The sequence below is a fragment of the Bombus fervidus genome, chromosome 8 (genome assembly GCF_041682495.2).
Source record: "Bombus fervidus isolate BK054 chromosome 8, iyBomFerv1, whole genome shotgun sequence".
In the NCBI taxonomy this organism is placed as follows: domain Eukaryota; kingdom Metazoa; phylum Arthropoda; class Insecta; order Hymenoptera; family Apidae; genus Bombus; species Bombus fervidus.
In genome coordinates, this window is record NC_091524.1 from 6,422,548 (window position 1) to 6,442,558 (window position 20,011).

Sequence of the window (20,011 nt, forward strand, 5' to 3'; positions counted from 1 at the left end):
TCTCTCTTTTACTCTTTATTACGCGCTCGCACATTCGCACAATCTCTCCTTTACTATTCGCGTAAAAATAGTTAGGCACTAAAACAATAATATAAGTAAAATCCGTCAGTCCTATGTGAGTTCAGCTAAAAGTTAATCACATGTTTCTTCTTTTAATCATTTTTTCTTCTCTCTCTTTATCTCTCTCTGTCTCTCTTTCTCTCTCTCTCTCTCTCTCTCTTTCTTCGTACAGTTAACGTCCGTTGTAATAACTAGGATCACTGTGATTAAACGCACGAATGCTCGATGTCTTGACGGTCGCTAACCCTTTTTCCCTTACTTTTTATAAATAACGAAATTGGTTGAAGCAAGGAACTGTGTGGTACGTAGTGTTTCTTACCGAGTCATTACATTCAAGTCATACGATCTGACTAATTCTAGGTCCGTTGACCTATCAGTCTACCTCACGACAGCGAATATGCTTCTCTTTTTATAGTAAAAACGACATGCTTCTCTGTGACGTTCTCTTTTCTCGCTTTTTCAACACGCAGTTATTCGTTTATTTCTTCTTTTCTTGTTTTTATTAAACGTGTATATTTTTAAGTGAGAATATCTGGGACATTTGAAGATTCGAAAAATTTCGAAGAAAAAGAATTCTCTTTTCGATGTAATCATATTTTGAGGAAATTGAAAGGAGAATGAGAATTTTTAGGAGTATGATTAAAAGTACTTTGTTGTACGCTGCAGAAATATAAGCCTGGAAGAAAGCAAAGCATGAATACAGAACATACGAGAGAAATATATTAGGTGGATAATGGCTCTGGACTTCATCCCATCGTTTCTAATGTTTAGTCCTCGAGGGAACCAAAACGAATGGATAGAATAAAGTAGGGATAGAGGCAGGGAAAAGAGCAATAAGATGCAAGGAGAAAACCAAACGGTTAAATAAGTATAAAATAATACAAGAATCTCGAAGGGAAATAGATACGAAGGAAGAAGATAAGAAGTCGAACTGGGAAGAAATTAGAGACACATACCACAGACAGAAAATGACAGGTATTAAAGAAGTGCAAATGGAAAAAAGAAGAGAGAAAGACCTTGCTGAAGCCCCAGCGCAAATGAACAGGACAGAGCAGTTACAATGGTAATATAGTGGAATACTAGAAAGCAGATATAACACGCATTATAAGGAAATTAGAGGTAACTAAAGAATGAAATATTTAAATGAGCACTACAAAGGCAGAGATCAAAGTATACTGCCAGGTTCAGATGTGCAAACGAAGAAAGAGGAAATATGTACATAGTGAAGAAGGAAGAAGTCACTGGAACATATGCTGCATGAATGTAAAAAGGTGAAAGTAACACAGTTAAAGGAACAGTAAAAGAAATACTAAAACAGGGAGAGAAAAAAGGAGCGGAATGAATGCGTTTACTGCTGGAAAAACGAAGAATCAAGGAAGGACAATTCAAAGAAAAGATAATTCAAGAATACTCTTGAAACTAGATTCCACACTCAATACACACACCCACACAAAGAATAAATACAACGCCTCTTCTTGAGTTCGAAGGGCATGAAGTAAATCTAATTACTAGTATAATTTGAGAAAAACTAAATACGATAGCGACATTGAATATAGTTTGGATAATTCTAGATATAATTTAATTTGTTTTTATAATTATATTTTGAATACTTATGTATAATTTAAATATTCAATATAATCAACAGTTCGGTCCAGGAAAAAAGTAACATGTCCATTTTTGTAGCACTGTAGATACATAAAAATAATATGAGAGTACTTTTAAATATTGTTAAACTTGAATAATTATAATAATTTTGAATGAAAAAAAAAGGTTATTTGAGCAAAGGATAAGAATTCTTCGAATATTGAAAAATGCCCCAAACAAACACTTAATAGCAACAATCGTTGAGAAATTTCTACACGACTCGATTAGAGGAAAGTTTGACAATTAGTTAAGTTCTAAAATTTATGAATATTTATATTGCGACGACCAAGGATATTGTCAAAGATACACTTTCACACTATCTCACCCGATATGTGTGTTCCTACGAAAAGCTTCTATACAATCAATTCGTACACTCGACCAGGCTTCTTTCTGTGTTTCTTTATTTTTTCCCTTCCAGAATTTCCAAGGAAGGATTTCTAGAGACTCAAGAATCGCGGTTTTCGGAAGGGTGTCCTTATGAATTTTCTTCTTTACATATGAAGACATTCTCTTCTCTATGTATATGAAAATCTGCGCGATTGTACGACATTTCACACGCACACAATAAATAAATTACATTAATCACAACGCAAGTTTAAATGAAAGGTACAAATGCTATATGGAATACGAAACTGTCGAATTTGCAGCATGGAATGTGTTAGTGATCGTAATATCATTTGTGTTCGACTATTATTAATCTTTTCATGCCTATTTACATACAAAGAGAGAAATAGTTAATTTATAATTTTCTATTATGTCAAATATTGAAGTAAACAATATTTTATCAACAAATTATTATGACTTTGAAATGATAAGATAACAGAGTGATATTTTTACCTCTATTTTATAATTAATATTATAATATGTTTCATAAAATGATACAAAATGTTCACCAATAAAAGGAATTGAATATTTATAAATGAATGGCAAATGTATTTGTAATTTTAGACTCATGATGGAGAAAATTATTTAAAACAAAATTTTTAGTAAAATGGCAAACGACAAATACTTTGATTCGTTGTTCTATTATTTTACGAATACTTTGTTCTTATTTATTTTCTCTATCAAGAGTTTAAACATATTATATTGCAGAAATTTTAATACAGCAAGTAAAAATATTATAACTGTTATTTTGAAAAAATAGAATATTTTTCGATAAATTTACAAGGATAATTTTGATAAAAAAGGAAAGTAATGTCTCGCATGAAAAGACTAATAGAATCAATTCGGTGTAAATAGAAAGCATATAAATATCGATAACATTTCCATCACGTTATTTATAATTCTATACAAAAGATGATTCGACAATAACAAGAGCAATTTTGTAGCAGCAGATAAGGATACAGTCTTAAGGTATAAAGATACAAATCTAAAATGCACTGATGTATACATTTCAAAAAGTCCACCAATGATTACGTGAAAATAACAAAAAACTTGGACTGGTTTATCAAGTAATTAAAAGTTTGTTGAACAAACTTATTCTTGAAGTTGGTTGCCTAAGTATGTACAACTGCTTGGTGTAGTATATGATGAAAATATGAAAAAATGCAATTCACCGATTTATAAAAATCTTTTGAAGTGGACCCTATTAAAATACAAATTATATTTCTCAAAATACTCCAAACCTTCTATTAATAAAAAAATGTCACAATTAATTGAATACTTATTGGACAGTTAACAAACGCAATAATAAAAATAATTCTTTCTTTTTTGCGTCACAATTAACGATGTTGCAGTATTTGAAACTGAAGATATCTTTTAAATATATCATGGATACAGTGAAAATCCATTTATAATATATTTCAAGATTTTCACTCATTGTCTAACGGTGCTCAAGAACAACCATATCCTCCGTTGAATGTGTCGTACATTTCGCATTAATTTATATATTCTAGCAACTTGTTATAATATGTTACATATAATTCAAAGTTGGTAAACAATGAAAATGTATAAATGTATGTATTAATTTTTAAAATGTGAAAAAGGTAACTTTGGTTTAATTTGACCAAAGTTTATAGAAAAAATGTTACTTTTTAAAATTATATTATTTCATATTATTCGATCGATTATCGATTGATAAAATTATTTTGGTTTATATTCTCCGATTAGTCTCTTCAACTGTTTAAATTGATTTCATAAAGTTACTCGCATGTATAAAATAAAAAATTAAATTAACGATAGTTCTCGCAATCATTATCGTCTGTCGCCATGATTCTTTTCATAGGACTATTAAAAAATACATACATATTTAAAATGTTGCACTTTCAACAAATAAGAAAATTTGGACCGAAAATTTGATATATCAATATATCTTCCATTCGACACTGCAAATGAACACACATCGGTGTATATGCCATACGTGATTTTCAATCTGTTTGTGTAAACGTATATAATTTTCATACTCGAATTAGAAATCAATCAATTTCATGTCAGTTATTAATAGAATTCCATAGTGTCTGAAATAAAGTCTGATTCATAAACTGCACATGAAAATCACGAAAACGTGCCGAAAATGTGAAGTGAAAGTGGAACAATGAATAAAATGAGATGATAAATGAAGCAATCAGCTTCTATAAAAATAGTCTATGGTCGTCAATCTCACTGTATATTAAAGAATCTTGATGCTTTAAGCTCGCAGTTCATGATCTACAACATTATTTCCTTGGCAAAAAAAATTTTTTTTTTCTTTTTTTTTTTCTTGTCAGATTTGTCTTTCGCTCAAAACAAAGGTAATGAAATATAATAAATTGCAACTTTGAGAAGAAATTATATAAAATTCTGTATACAAATTAAACAATACTTCAGATACTTTGCTAGTCACAATAGATGTAAAAAATAGAAATATGTACTTGTAAGATAAAATCAATGTTATAGATTCATAATAATCGAAATAATCTTCAGCGCTTGAAGCCTAATATGAACTTCCTTAATCGTTAAACTACATAATACTCAGATTAATTTAAACTCGTATAACTATTGAGTTTCTTATTCAAGCGCAGAATATATCTTTCTTTATCTTCAAATGTCTTTCTTCCTATCAATTAAACGAGTCAACCCACCAAGATTCTTTAAGTATATTCATTGACAAGTTGACAAACGACGAACTTCCCGACTTAGCTGTCATTTGAAATCGGATGACACTCGAGGGAATCGCATTCAGCAAGTCCTTCGCCACGACGCAGAGAAAACTCGTCCGATAACAGGCTTTCTGGCAACATAGCCGCTGAATCTATGCTATCGAAATAACGATGGGGCCAGACAGAACTCTGTCGAAAACGTCTGATTGGTGAACCAATGATAAATTCCACTTTGGTCGTACCGGTCACCGACGAAGTCTCTTGATTCAAGGAGTCCGGATACAAAGAGGAATCGCTGTGTCGGAAGCTGCCGTTCGTTGAACACCAAGAACTCGGTGGTTCGGTGCAACTCTGAAAAACATTATTGCTTATTACTGATTTTTGTTCTACTTGCTTTTACCTGCGAACGAGAACTCGATTTTTCAAGATTTGCACGTAGCTTGTATTTCACTGCGTTTCAATTCCTCTGAGGCAAAATACACAACAAAATCCCACAATGATCAGTGCTCTTATACCGTCTCTGGTATTTTACATGATACATACTAATGATGACTATCGAAAGTGTCGCTAATATATGAGAATGCGGTGTGCGTACGAGATAAACGGAAGTTTTCTGAACCACTTTTGAATGTTTCTGAATGTCTGGAGTCCGACACAGATATCTGCAGTGACGATCGAAAGTTCGGAAGGTATCTCTCAGAGATATGCTACATATTTGTTAGATTATACGTTTGAGAAAGTTCGATGAAAAGATTTGATATAGTTTGTATACCCATATGCTTCTATAAAATGTAACTGATAATTGCAACACGTTATTAATAATTTTAATATAAACCAATAATGAGTGGTTTCAGATTTACCACTTTCTAATTATTATTGAGAAAGAGTCTTGAGAAATTCTATATGAGTATATGTAATTTCACATGATTTAATTAGAATAATTAAAGAAACTGTTTTAATAATTAAGCTTATGCCTAATTCGCGATTATAGCGCAAATAAAATTTGAATTTTTTATGAGATTAGCTCTGTTCAATTTCTAATAACAAGGAAATACAAGCCAGAACACTTTGTCTTGTTAAATATGAAAAGGAGATGAAATAGATTTAAAATCTCACTGTATAAAGCATAATATGGTAAATATAAATTTGATGTGCAGAAATTCAATTTAAAGGAAGTGTAAAAAGCATAAAACAGTATAAAAATAAAAAACATGAAAAATACATAAAGCATAGAATACTGTGCAAATTCTTACTTTCTCTTATAATATTGAATTATTGCATCAAATAATAATAGATCATTATATTTCTTATTTGTTACTTCAAACGTTATTTATCGATAAATCTTATTCCTTTTATCTTTATTAGCAATTATATCTTATAAATATTTTTCTCCCAAAATTTCTTTTCAAAATCTCCTGATAAAAAAGAAAGGCAATACGTATTAGAATTAAAAATATTTTTACTCTAATCTAAACTGTTCTTCGATTAACTTTGTCCGCATGAGTAACTTACCAATGCACAATTGAATCGAACATCCGATCGTCACTGCAAATATCGAGAAGACCGATCGCACTTTAAAGAGTGCAATGAAAAAGGACGAGACTGTAAATTAGTATTTAATTCGTAGTATCACGTAGCACTGGACGTGAGGTGGACAATGAACCGCAAGGCCAAGCAGGTAAGCGTGTGGTCGATTCATTTTCCTTTACATCAATCATTATAAGTACGAATCTGCGAGCCACGTCATGGCTCTCGAGGCTATATCCGCATACAAGCAACGCTAGCAAATAAGATCAAACTTGAGCAAATGAAAGAGCAAACAAACTGAAAGATTAATGGACATTCAAAACGAGGGAATCTTCGCTAGCGCGGCGTGAAAATTTACGGTAATATCGTGTTCGACGTGCGTGCTGAAATAAATTGCCCGTTTCTTTTTGAATTCATAACTGCAATAAATGTAATCTTACGACAAAGTGGTGGAGAGACGAAGATATCGACGTCATGATGGTCGAAGAGCCAAATTATCCCCGACATTCGCTTTCTGATAAAATTATCTGTCGAATTTTATGATTTATTACTATAAGAATATTGAAGATTCTACATTAAACATTAATCGTTTCACCTTAATTTGTTTTCAATTATTCGAGTCACAAAATTCGACAAAGTACATTATATCAATTTGCATGCATCTTTTTGTTGCAAAAGATAACTAATACTACTATGGGGTCAATAAGAAAAAGGAAATCAGGTCATAATCAATATTTTATGTAGTAAGGTGTGTTCAATGGGGTGGTATTTAAGTATTCAATGAGTCAGTATATTGAAAGTATAGCAAATCAGATAAATCCCCAAATGAAATGTGTGAGAAACTGAGACATCAAGTGACATAAGAGCTAAGATTACAGATTAAAGTTTAATTATATGGGTATTCCCAATCTGAGTTATCATCAAGTTATAATACCTTATGCAATCTCATAATATTCGATTACTCAAATCCTCCCATACGTAGAAATGCAACTAATGTCTTTTAAGTATGAATGTATGTTAAGGTCACGCATCGTGAGTGCTGCTACTTTTTCTTCACTGAAATAAAACAAGTAAAATAATATAATGTATGACTGATACCGTGAGAACCAATTCAACTAATTTAGATGGAGATTGAAGGGAGGCTTACTACGGGTGCGTGCGCATGCCAAGAACTAAAGTGGAAATAATAAAAAATAAAAAAAATAAAAAAAAGAGAGGACAACTACAAATGTGTGTACTACTTGACGAGACGAGAAAACAGGAAGATGAGGATAAAAACAGGCTCATAGCTCACCACATCCAGGAAGAAGCATCGAAGCAAATGATAATAAAAGAAGCATAACTTACGAGAAAAACCGGCGGCACGCGAGAAGGGGCCATTTTCTGTATTGGACCGCCGGGGACGGGCTCGAACGCACGCTCGCCTGCGCTCCAGATCAGACATTTTGGTTGTGGATCGTCGGGCGATTCGTCGTAATTAAGACAAGTTTCGGTCGATAGTCTCTGTATACGTCAGAGTTTCAATAACGTTTTCAGGAATGATCGTGTGTGTCATAGAGGATGATTAGATCGGAAACGATTCCACATTTCGATAGATAAGAGTTAACGCACGTTAAGGACGAGTGCTGTCGCGGAGGAAAGCGTGGACCGCGGCGAAGAGAACGACGAAAGACAGGTCCGATAGTGAGATTAAAGAACGTTTTGTGAATGTGACGCGACGATTAGAAATAGAACCAGCGTTTGACTGAGAAAGAATGGTTATACAGTGGTACACGGATGGCGCAAGGGGTGAATAGAGAATAGTAAAGATTAGCGAGTCAGCTGTATAACCGATGAAACAAATAAATTCGATCGACTATAAGTAGCTACAGTGGATGACCCTTGGTCGTTGGTTAACCGGGCTGTCTTTTTGTTGGTATACGGTGAGCACAAGTCAGCGTGTCAAGACGGGAGAAAATTAGAAGGTCCAAGAGGCGTAGGAGACGGACTCGGTTTGAAGGGGGCCGCAATTAGAAGCAGCAGATATCCCTAACAGTGACTACTGGCCGTCCTGGAGAAGAGGATACTGGTGGACTCTCTACTACATCGGGCCGTTGGACAATGATGACTTCAGCCAGTTGCTCCAAAAAAATTGCTTTACGGATCGTACCTTGCCGTTTTCGGTATCAACAGATGTTGACGCGCGGGCCAGGCTGTAGGAACGGCGTGCAGGGGCGGGCGGTCTTCGAGGAGGAGTCGTCCCCGGGGATGAGGACGTGCCGAGGTTGTTAGACTCCAGCGAGTCTCGGGCGCGGGACAGCGAGGAGGATTTGTTTAAGGAGTCTCGGCTGGAATTGTTACGCGGCAGGGACCTGTTCAGGGACTCCCTGTTTGTCTCCTTGCTGTTTCCGGTCCCGTTATTATTCCCACCGCCGGTGCCGTTGTTGTTGTTACTATTCTTGGTCAGACTTTTGTTCCCGAGGGAATCTCGATTTGAGTCACGAGCCTTCGACAAAGACTTGCCACCATGACTGTCGCGACTAGAATCACGCGGTGGCCTTGTTAACGATTTCAACGACTCCTTGCTGTCGTTTCTTCCGTGGCTAGGTGGTCTGGGTGCTGCTGCCTTCGTCGTAGCACCGGGTAAAGGTATACGGCTAGGACGTCGCCGGGGCGACGGTTTCACCTCGACGGCTTGATGATGATCGCGAGCCGATTCTGTGCTACTTCCTGGCTCGAGACCATTCTGTTCGCACCTTGGCTGATCACCGTCCGCCTCCGGATCTATTTCCGTTGGTGGTCGCTGCTGAAGTCTTTCTAGTACGCGAACGCGCGCTCGAGTACCTTCCAATTCGATGTTTCTCTCCTCCAGCTGGAATATATATTAAGATGTCAAAATTTCGATAGGTACAGGTAGAGATAGTTAAACGAGTGATCTAGAATTTCGGAAAATATATTCGATTATCTATAATTAAAGTGTTATACTATTATGTAATATATTAATGTGTTATATTGAACACATATTATGTACTTAGTATTCATTTATCTAATGTCTATACGTATGAATATTTACGTATTTTCATAATTAATCATTTATCGTATAAACGTAATTAAAATTATGTAATTATATAAATTACCTGGAAACGTAAGTCGTCGTTTTCCTCCCGTGCCTTGTCTAATCGTTCGGAAAGAGTTTCTGTACTTTTTTGTACTTCATCTAACCTTTTTTGTAGGACCTGCAAAATATCGATTTACCTTATAACATTTTCATTTAAATATGTGTAAGATTTGTCATACTGGAAGAACTACTCCCAATACAACGATATCTTATATTTCATAGCCTACCACTCAAACACAAAGTTAATGAATTTTTCATATGTTGTTAATTCTTGATGGAAATAACCAATCACTGGGAAAAGTTAACATCAAAATCGATCATAATGCCTTTACTTTACAAATTATATTAAAATCCTAGAAAGTTAGATTTTGAAGAAAGAATGAAATTTTATAAATCTCAGCTACCTTTACCTGATTATGGACGGTAGTAGTGATTAAATGCCGCTGCAGCTCAAGAGGTGAGTTTTCTCGTAGAATGGCAGCTATCTTCTTTGAGTCGACGTCCTTAACGTGCGCAACTCTGGTAGGTGACACAAGGACGGAATCCAATGCACCCAGACGTGCTCTCCTTTCATTTACACTCGCCTCGACATCGATGTCGCGTAGCTCCTCATTATGGGCGGTGACGTCCAACAAAACGTTCTTCTCTATGGTCCTTGTCCGGAAGCGACTTTTATGAGCCTTTGTGGACGTCGCAACCGACGCAAACGCCGAAGACTTGCTTTTAATATTGCTAACGTTATTGCTTTTCGACGGCGAGACGACAGGCGCCGCGGATGCGATAGGTTGCAACCTCTGAGCACCTGGCGCAAGGACATCCGCAGATGCTTCGCTCAGTCCAGCCCGGAGTCGATCCTCGAGACCAGTTTTCAACGCAGACAACGCGGCTAACTCGGACTGAAGTTCCTGCGCTCTAGCTCGACTGGATATCGTCTCTGCCTCGAGCTCTGCCACCTTGTCCAGAAGTTGCTCCTTCTCCTTCCTCAGCGTTACTACTTGAGAATCTTTATCTTTGTCCTGTTCACCCTCTTCGGTCGGTATTGTCGTTGTCTTTTCATTCTCCAGACACGTAACCTTTCTTACAGCATCCAAGATATCGGTAGATGCTAGATCTTCAGACGCTACGCTCTCTAATCGACCTTGCAAACATTCTACCTCTTCTCTAAGTCTGATTCCCTTACGATGGATCACGTCCAGAAGATTCCACAGCTCGTCCTCCGCCTCGTCGAGAACAGTAGGTCTAGGACTATTCGGTCTTGGTGCTATCGCTGTCGAAGCACTGTCCTTGGAAGATGTTTCCGTGCTAAAGCCAGAATCCTGGACCGTGGCGCTACAGTTGTTCTTCGTACCGCCACTGTGCGAGTTACTGCGACTCCTCGGTAATGAAGACGACGAAGATTCTGCACCTTCGCGCGGAACTCGTCTCCTAACCTTCCCAGGCTCCCATTCGTTGATTCGTCTCGATGATGGACTGGATAGCGGTAAAGGGATGTGAGAATTTTGGGTGCAGGACGACGATGTCACAGACGCTCCCGCGGATGCCGTCGCGGCCATCTTGTGCCGGAGGTTTGGGAACGTCTCGATGACGAGGTCCCGGAACTCAAGAAGGGCGCCGACCTCATTCTGGAGCTCCTGCAGGGCGATCAAGGACTTCGCCTGCTCGTTTATCAGGTAGTGAAAAGGACCTGGTCGTAGGGGCATGCAATCCATGCCACCGCCACTGCTGCTGTTTCCACCGCCACTGCTGCTGTTTCCACCGCTGCCAGTACCACTGCCGCTTCCGACGACACTTCCTGTTAAGCCAGTGCCAATGCCACACTATGCAAACAAACAGATGCAAAAATTAAATGTTGGTATATATATGTATTTCGTTTATCTTTTTATAAGGTTGTCCGAAAAGTTTCTTTCGTTTTATAAGGAAATAATAGACGCACATTGTTTTTTGTTTTATATTAATTTATTGAATTATGCACGAACATAATAATAGAAATATAACGAAATAGATCATACCTAATTCAATCAAATAATATAAAACAGAAATTGTTGTTCATCTGTTATCACCTTATGAAACGACAGAAACTTTTCGGACAACCTAACACATTTCTTTGTTTGGGTTCGACGATGCAACGTTTGGAAGTTTGTGATTAATTATTATCGTTAGAAGATAATGTTTTAAGGGTGAGTGCAATCAATCCTTGTGATTCTATGCACTGAGCAACGTGTTTCGATTTTTTCGAGTTGCGATATCTTTTTATAATAATCAAACATTTCGCAGATCTTCTGCCTTATTTTAGTGTATTCTGTTTTTAGAGAATGAATTTAATAGCGAATCGATTGCAATGGAAATTTTAAAAATATTAAAGGCGCGCTATAGCAAATAATGCAAACGTGGAATATTTATTTATCATATCTTTACTACGAACTTTGTGGCAACCGAATATTTTGAAATATATATATAATATCTATTCAATGCTTTTGTCAATTATAATTTCATTTTATAAAATTATGCTGTATTTTCGTACCGCCTACCTTTTAAACTTTCTTCTCTTTAATATCGTAAATTTAATGAGCATGGCATTAGATATAAATGTGTTTAAACAAATTAGTTGGTAGATGATATTGCATGTTTTTATTAAATTTTTCTTATAAAGTAGGCGGTATTCGTCTCGTGTTTAACTTCCATAGCTAAGACGCACGAGCTGTAATAACTTTAAGTTTCTAATTTTTCTAACAATGAGAAATTGCTACTAAATTATAAATTTCATACATGTTTTCCAAGATAATGTTCCGAAAAAGGAAAACTTGCTCGAAAACGTCTTTGAAGGACATTAAGATCATACTCATTTAATCTGCTATAACAGGAACATTATTTACTTTGGAGAAAAGATTATACTTGATTACAGTTTCTTGTTTGATACGAAAGGAAGAATAATTGCTCTAAATAAGCTTTTCTGTGTCGGTACAATGATTCGAGAATAAAACACACCAGTGCAGTGATAAATAGGTAAAGTACAGACTTTAAAAAGTATATTTATTTTGTAGTAATATTTTTAATCTCAAAATTGGGAAACAGGTTTGAAAAATCACAATACAACTGGAAAGAAACTCTACGCCAAAAAGTAGGTCGAAAATATAAAATGAAGTTGTTTCGTATGAATCTTATTGTTTAAGAAAATTTACCTTAGATATTCTTGCGTGCACCTAACTATGTCATAATCAAACTCAATCTCTTTTTTCATTCTATTTAAAGTCGTCTCGACTACCATGGTCATTTCGAATACAAGCTATCACACGAAAAGGTTCTATTCTACGTTTTTGATTACTTTTTCACACAGAATCACTCCCTTTCCGGCTGTAGCGTCGTGATTGCAGGCGCACCCTGTATATATATAAAACTTTCGAACAATAATTACTACCAGTTATCCGCTGTAACAGCGAAGAACCAAGCAATGAGAATTTAATACAACGGAAATGAGTTTCTCGATAACTGGTGCTTGCATAATTCAAGTTCTTCAATTAGGATTCTCATTAATGCAACAATGAAGCCGCAAATGAATAATAATATATGTAAGTATTTTATACAAGAAACTGTATTAGTGCATATTACATTACGAATAAAATAAACCGACATTAACTTTTTTCCGATCTTTGTAAAACTCTTCGAAAATTTGTTTAAGTTTAATAGGAATAAAAAGGAATTATTACGGAGAATCAAAGATTTTCTTAAAACATTAAAAGTCCGGTCTCGAGTTTTTGCTTCGTTGAAACGAAAGCGAGATTGGAATACAATAAATTGAAGGATTGCAGCAGGATTAAGAGACATAGGAGTAAATCCAAGGTGTTAGAGTTCCGAAGACATTATAATCACGTTGCGACGATGCAATATGACTACAGGTGAGGACGAGGGTACGAGTTGTATCTAGGAACGACACAAACGCAGGAGAAACGTCAACTTTCCTGAGCGAAAATAACACGTGAGCAGAGATGGAAGTTAATCGCGTACATGCTCACGAAACGCAAAACGCGTGACAGGTGTTGTCGCGTGTGAGACGTGTCTCGGTGTTCCGTCTGTTTCACTCGGTTGTCATCTCTTACATGCCACGGCTCTGCGACACCGCGAGCACGCGAAATCGTCCTGGTAATCTGAGTAATTTATTGCATTCGAAAGTACAATTTCTACCTTTGGTTTGGGTTACGTTTCTTAAGGCCCTCGCAGACTGATTAATCTGTCCTCAGATACATCACTAGCCTTCAACAGTATTGATAGGTTATTTATGACAAGGGTTAGTAATAAAATGAAATAAAATTCTAATTTTAGATTATTTCTGGTCCTAATAGCCTAATGATATTAGTTAAGAGTTAACGTTGATTTTCATATAAATGATATACTGTGGTGTACAAAAGTTTTCAATCTCTGGGCAGGTAGATTTTTCATTGTATATTTCAGAAACAATATTGCAACACATATTACAAAGTTGTTTCGACAGTTAAATTCTATTATTATATAACAGTATAAAAATATAAGATATAAGATATAGAGATAAATAAAAATATGAATTTATACAAACATGCGCCGTTTATTTACAACATTTTACTGTAACAACTTCAGAAAGTAAAAAGCATCAACCTTCTACAAGAAACTAATTGTTCGATCCAATTCCTTTTATCTGATCGAAATAAATTGATAAATTGTAAATCTACTTATCTGTACAGGCCTTTACGGTACGCTATTCCTTTCTTTATAATCCATTATCGCGTCGATTTGTCATATTCAAAGATCGCAATTGATCGTCTTTGATGCTTCGCTCATTCATATTTTATTCGAAACATGTTTCTTCCTATAAAGTGTATGAAATATTATGCGAGATTTATTTCAATTACACAAGTAGATATCTACAATATCAATAAAGCGTGCATAAAAGAAATATTTCCGCTAGCGTTCTAAATTTTTAGATTGCAATTTCTTAAAAACTTGTAATATATCTGATTGAGCAATTATAATCTCTATAAATAATGGCAAGTAACATTTACTTCTTTGGAGTTGCCTAATTAACTCTGATCACTGCGGAACATGTTCTATACCAGCTTCAAAGGTCGAAGCGAAGATTCTAGCAGAAATTTCTCCGAAACTCGTTGAAGAATTAATTAATATCCTTATTGTTTGATTCGCGCTCTCGCTCTGGTACGTTTTTATGCATTTTTTTCTACTTTTCACTGACGTGGAAAGCAGGTAATCAATGAAGTAAAACAATAAGGTATCACGATGCGAGATTTTATGCACTCGTTTTGTTTAGTTTCTTAGATCTCAATACGATGTACTTGTACGGTCAATGGCATTTAGAATGGATCGAACTATTCAGTAATCTTTTTTTTAATTTTAATTAGACACTCGAGAAATCCAATAAAGTACAAAGTGTGTATAGTCATCTTTGGAATGCTTCCACGATTTCTATAATTTCGTTGTAATTGTCTTATTTTCACAACGTCTTCTAATTCCTTATTGGTAATAATCGTTACTTTCGTTATTCGTCGATGAAGATCACGAACACTGAGAGTATACTCGTGTCAACTCGACGCGCAACATGTGATCGGTATGCTTTCCAAGGGAATCTGGGGAGAGCTGAAAAATAACGTGTCCGAGTACGCGCGATGAGAATAAAGCGACGAGAATCAGGTTATTGGGGCCTAATATCCGTCCGTTTCTCCGCTGCGAGTCGAGCCGAGCAATTTTCAAACGCGGATTCAACGCGATGAATGAAAACGCATGGGGCTTACGCGTTCGAAGAATTCTCATTCGAATGGATACGAATTATGAATCGAGAGCAGAAATTGCACCATGGTATCGGTGATTTTGTTATCGATTCTCGTTGTAAAGCATGATTAAAATTGATGGTGCCTTCGTGGATTCGATCGGGACGATGACTCAGAAGCACAGATAAGGTTGAATGGTGGGAATGAAGCGAGCTGATTTCCAATGTAAGTTTTATCGTGGTCGTTATACAGTTTGAAATATGAAGAAGTTAGCGTCCAGCTTTTTATCTATGAACATACAAATGTTGGAGCAGTAGATTGTGATTTAAGATAAGCGGTTAATGCTTTTGATTAATAACTGCACTGTATGTAGAGCCGAAGAATTTCATGATGTTCGATATTGCCCTTGTTAATTTAGATCAACAGCAATACGGCTATTGCAGCGATTTTCAACCTATCGCGTATAATAGAAGTACAAAATAATTATTCAAGTTCTGCGACACAACAAAAAATATATTCTGTTCAAGACAGGATATTCACACTGGATGGCTAATGTTGCTTTTATGCGACAGTCTAAGGGAAAAGAGGTTAATGCTCCTGACTAAATAGGTATTGCACGTTTCAAAAATTCTTGCGGTGCACCTGCATGCGGATTGAAAATCGTGGTACGGGAAACAGTGTATGCAGGCATGTGGTTTTACCTAATCCATGGGCCATAATCGAAAGAAAAAGAGATTTTGTTTCGTTGTTAAATTGAGTATTCTGTTTGAATTTCGACTTCTACTTTTCTTATTTCATGTTCTTTATGAAGGCATTCCATGAATGCAACTTTTATTGTACTATTTATTTCATAAATTAAGAAGCTGTAGACATAGAACTCCGAAGTATATGATTTTAAGCGAATACTTGTCGTACTGTATAGAACTTCCTGTCGTTAGTAAATTAAAAAATCTTTCTCTTATTTCTACGAATAAGAAAACTTTTAATGTCTTAAGGAAATCTTCAATATAAAATTAAAACAAGAAATCCCACGTATCGATAACGGTTCTATCATATTGTGCTAATACTTGAGGCACTTTTACATTTTAATATTAGACAGGCTAAAATTGACTAAAAGAACGTAGCATGATTAAGTATAAAACTTCCTATCACTAATAAATTAAAAAGCTGTAAACCTAGAATCTTAAATATACGGTGTTGTACAGATTTCTCGTTCTACGATTTACCGGATAGCCTGTACAAGGTGTCCTATCATTTTGTGCGGCACTGTATAAAACGTGAATGTCGCGCGAATACGACAAATCCCTTCCGTGTCATCTGCTCTTTCTGAAAGAGCCGCCGAAGTGTGCGTGCCAAGTGTTTCCGCCGATGTTCGAGCATCGTAATGCATGACACGACTAGTCAAGCGGTAAAGCAGGAAAGTAAGAGAAAACGGGGCTTTTGTGTCAAAGTGCCCCTTGTAATAATTTCCGTAATGAGCGGGGAACAACCGAGAAGAAACGTGGAGGTACAATACTCGTTGAGCGCGCTCCTTTTCGGTAGCCATGGAAAACACACGGTGTATCCTCTTTCGCGAAGTGTGCCTCGATTAATGGAGATTCAAAATGTCATTCAACTGCCGGACCTTTGAAGAGAAGTTGCTGTGCATAGTCGAATTGGAAAGTAAGGCTAGAAAGTAGGGTTTTGATCAATTTTTTTTTCAACTTTGTAGTTTTCTCTTTGTTATGGGAAAATAAAGTGATCCACTTGTGTTGCAATTTATCGTTTGATTTGAGTACATAGAATTGTTAGTTTTGATCAGTTTATTTTCAACTTTGTAGTTTTCTCTTTGTTATGGGAAAATAAAGTGACTTGTGTTGCAATTTATCGTTTGATTTGAGTAGATAAAATTGTTAGTTTCAATCGAAAATAAAGATTTTGTTGATTTGTTCTGAATTCTTTTTTTATATAATTGTTTCATATATGTGCAACAGTAATTTATTTACAATCGTTATTAATAATTAATTGATATCTTTCATAGAAAAATTAACTGGTTCTGTTAAATCTTCTAAATATTATCTTTTTATGGATTAGGATAATTTAGAACGAGTCTGGACTATTTTAGTGCCTACATAATAAATATTACCGTGTAATTACATAACATAAATTGTAATGTTAATATAAATTATAGCATACGACACCAATCATAAATGTAGATTAATATCTTTTAATATTATACACATCAGCAGTATCATATAAGCAGTTCTGTAAAAGTATACATTAAATGATATATAAAGCTTTCACAGAAAAAGTTTTATGTTTTATCTGTTTCTTGGTAAATTATTTTTAATTAGTAAACATTATTAATTGGCAATTTTCAAATGGGAACGAAAAATTGTTAAAACAAAATCCATCTTATCGAGGAGTAATTAATTATTTTCTTCATCGTACTCAACGCGTTACGATTCTTTTTTCGTTTCGCTTACGAACAATCAAGTAGGTAGCTGTTTAAACGTAGAAACGTTACACAACACAATATACGTATGCATTACCGTGCATTACTAAACATAGCTACTTATTTTACTTGCAAACCAACAAATACCTACATGCACCAAATCATCGAGCGTAGATTAACGAGAAGAGAAACTATTTAAACTAAACTGCGATTTTCAACCGGAAGACTGAAAAATCAGACCAGAAGAAACCGATCAGGATCACACTATCCGAAGGAAAACTTTTTCTCCTGTTTAAGCGAATAAGAGCAAAGCATGTCTCGGCTAACCGATCATTACACAGTTGAATCTCGAAACGAGATAAAATACTCGAAATAATTGTTCGATTACACGTTGTACGTTGACTAGTACGACAGAGAAAAGGTCAGCAAACTTTCACTGAAGTGAAACCTTATTTTAAGTAAACATTGAAGGGCTGTGATTAAACTATTATTGCATTACTACTCGGCCAATTACCGTGTAATAGACACGCTGACTATTCATTAAAGAAACTGCCTGTACAATTGTTTCACGTCCACATATTGGGGATAGATAAATTACTACTGGAAACACCGTTTTACTCTACCGTATAATCATATTGCTAAATGTATAACGCAGTTTCGCAACAGCATCTTATACTTTCTCATAATTTTTTTTCGTTGTATGATTCGAAATTTATTTTATCCGAGAGATTGCTATCTATCAGAGTCTAACGCTAAAAGTGCACAAATTTTCTGTCCCTCATATTCCGTTCGAATATATCCTTTTTATTACTAATAATTTACCTTAAAAATAATTTAGTATTTCTTTAACTTTCAATTTAGTTAACTGCGAGATTTAGTTTTAAATATCTCTCATGGGATTAGGTCATGGAATGCGTAAATAAATACAAGCGACGACGAGCATATATGTCAAATGCTGTTAACTAATTAAATAAAGGAACTCGAATTTTTCATTGATAAATTTTCGCAATAAATGTATTTGTTGGCAAAAACGATAATTTTTAGCGATTAAAATATATTTATAGTTACTGTATAATTATGTCAATATATTTATAATTATATGTATATAATTTGTAGTATTATTTATCTCAGCTAGTCCAAGTAAATATAATCCTACTGCATCTCAAACTAAATTGCTACTATATAGAGAATCATCCAATATAATTAAGTACACTATTTTATTGTTTTCGCGTAATGTAAACGTTTGCCCAGATTTGTTCAACGGATTCAATATCGAGGAAATATCTCCCACATGAAACGCGTTAACTCGTCTTGAGAAATAAATGCACCGCTTGCTAATTAGTATCAGACAGCACTGAAGTATTACTAATATCGCGAGCGAGCGCAACTGCGTTTAATAAGAGCGTTGCAGTAATTCCTAGATTGTATCACAGATAGAATTATATTATAGAGTGAGCCGGCTACGGAGGTGTAGCCAAATATTTCTGTTGCTAACGGAGATTTTTTTGCTCGCGATCTTATACAACCCTAGTAAGTGATAGTTAATAATTTCATTGTGTGAAAAGGCCATGAGATTTTACGATATTTGCTGAAATAATAAACTAACAACAATCTGATCCGGTATCGTCGGAACTTTTCTTCAAATTACTTCGATTTAAGATATATTAATACGTGAGAAGAAATAATAAAAGCAATCATATGAGAAAATGTAGAATCTAATGAATTTTATTATATAACTGCTTGTATCTCGCTATAATTCCTTTTTTAATCATATTGTAGCTTCCAGATATTATATGGCTCTTCAAAAACACTTTTAAAAATAAATTCTATATATATTTTATTTATATGTGCAAAAATAGTTCTCGTACGATAACGATTAAAGGAAAATGGTATAGGAGACAATATTTTTAATTTAAGATAACTGTGAATAAGATTAAATTAATAAATAAGATTTTTAAATTTAAAAAATTAAAATATTATTATTATCGTTCATAATTATCGTATAACGATTATACGTCGTGCAATATTGCCATAAAAAGCTTACTATCGTTATAAATATTATTATAATTTTTGTATATTACAGGAAATCCTATGAAAGTTCTCATGTTTAACTAAAAGACAATTCCAAGCATAATAAAAGCAAAGTTAATTGATAATCATAGAAAAAGTTATATTCTACACGAGTAGATATAAAGCGACAAAGAGAAACGTGGGAATGTTTCAGCGCGTATTAATATAATATCTATAATACAGGAATCAAAACTGTATTTATATACATACGTATTCAATAATTATGAATTTTTACCGCCATATGATATCAAAACGATTAAAGTGACAATAAATATCCTTCCACTTATGAGATTAATCGAACCATGTGCGTAATTTGATATATAAATTAGTTTCAATAACTGTGATTTATAAA

The 20,011-nt window shown here is 34.8% G+C and overlaps 1 protein-coding gene across 5 annotated transcripts in view; it reads right to left on the reverse strand.

Moving 5' to 3' along the window:
- Positions 1-201: 201 nt before the first annotated feature.
- Positions 202-20,011, reverse strand: part of Jvl (javelin-like) — a 123,983-nt gene continuing 104,173 nt past the window's right edge. For 3 of the 5 annotated variants that reach the window (XM_072009088.1, XM_072009089.1, XM_072009090.1), the window contains 4 exons: positions 9,816-11,222; positions 9,425-9,523; positions 8,458-9,159; positions 202-5,132 (listed from right to left, as the gene is read on the reverse strand). In XM_072009088.1, coding sequence (XP_071865189.1) covers positions 4,818-5,132; positions 8,458-9,159; positions 9,425-9,523; positions 9,816-11,222 — 2,523 coding nt within the window. In that variant the 3' untranslated portion in view covers positions 202-4,817. Of the gene's footprint in view, positions 5,133-6,748; positions 6,836-7,242; positions 7,365-8,457; positions 9,160-9,424; positions 9,524-9,815; positions 11,223-20,011 lie in introns of those variants that run through there. The other 2 variants (XR_011800497.1, XM_072009091.1) reach the window with 2 other exon arrangements.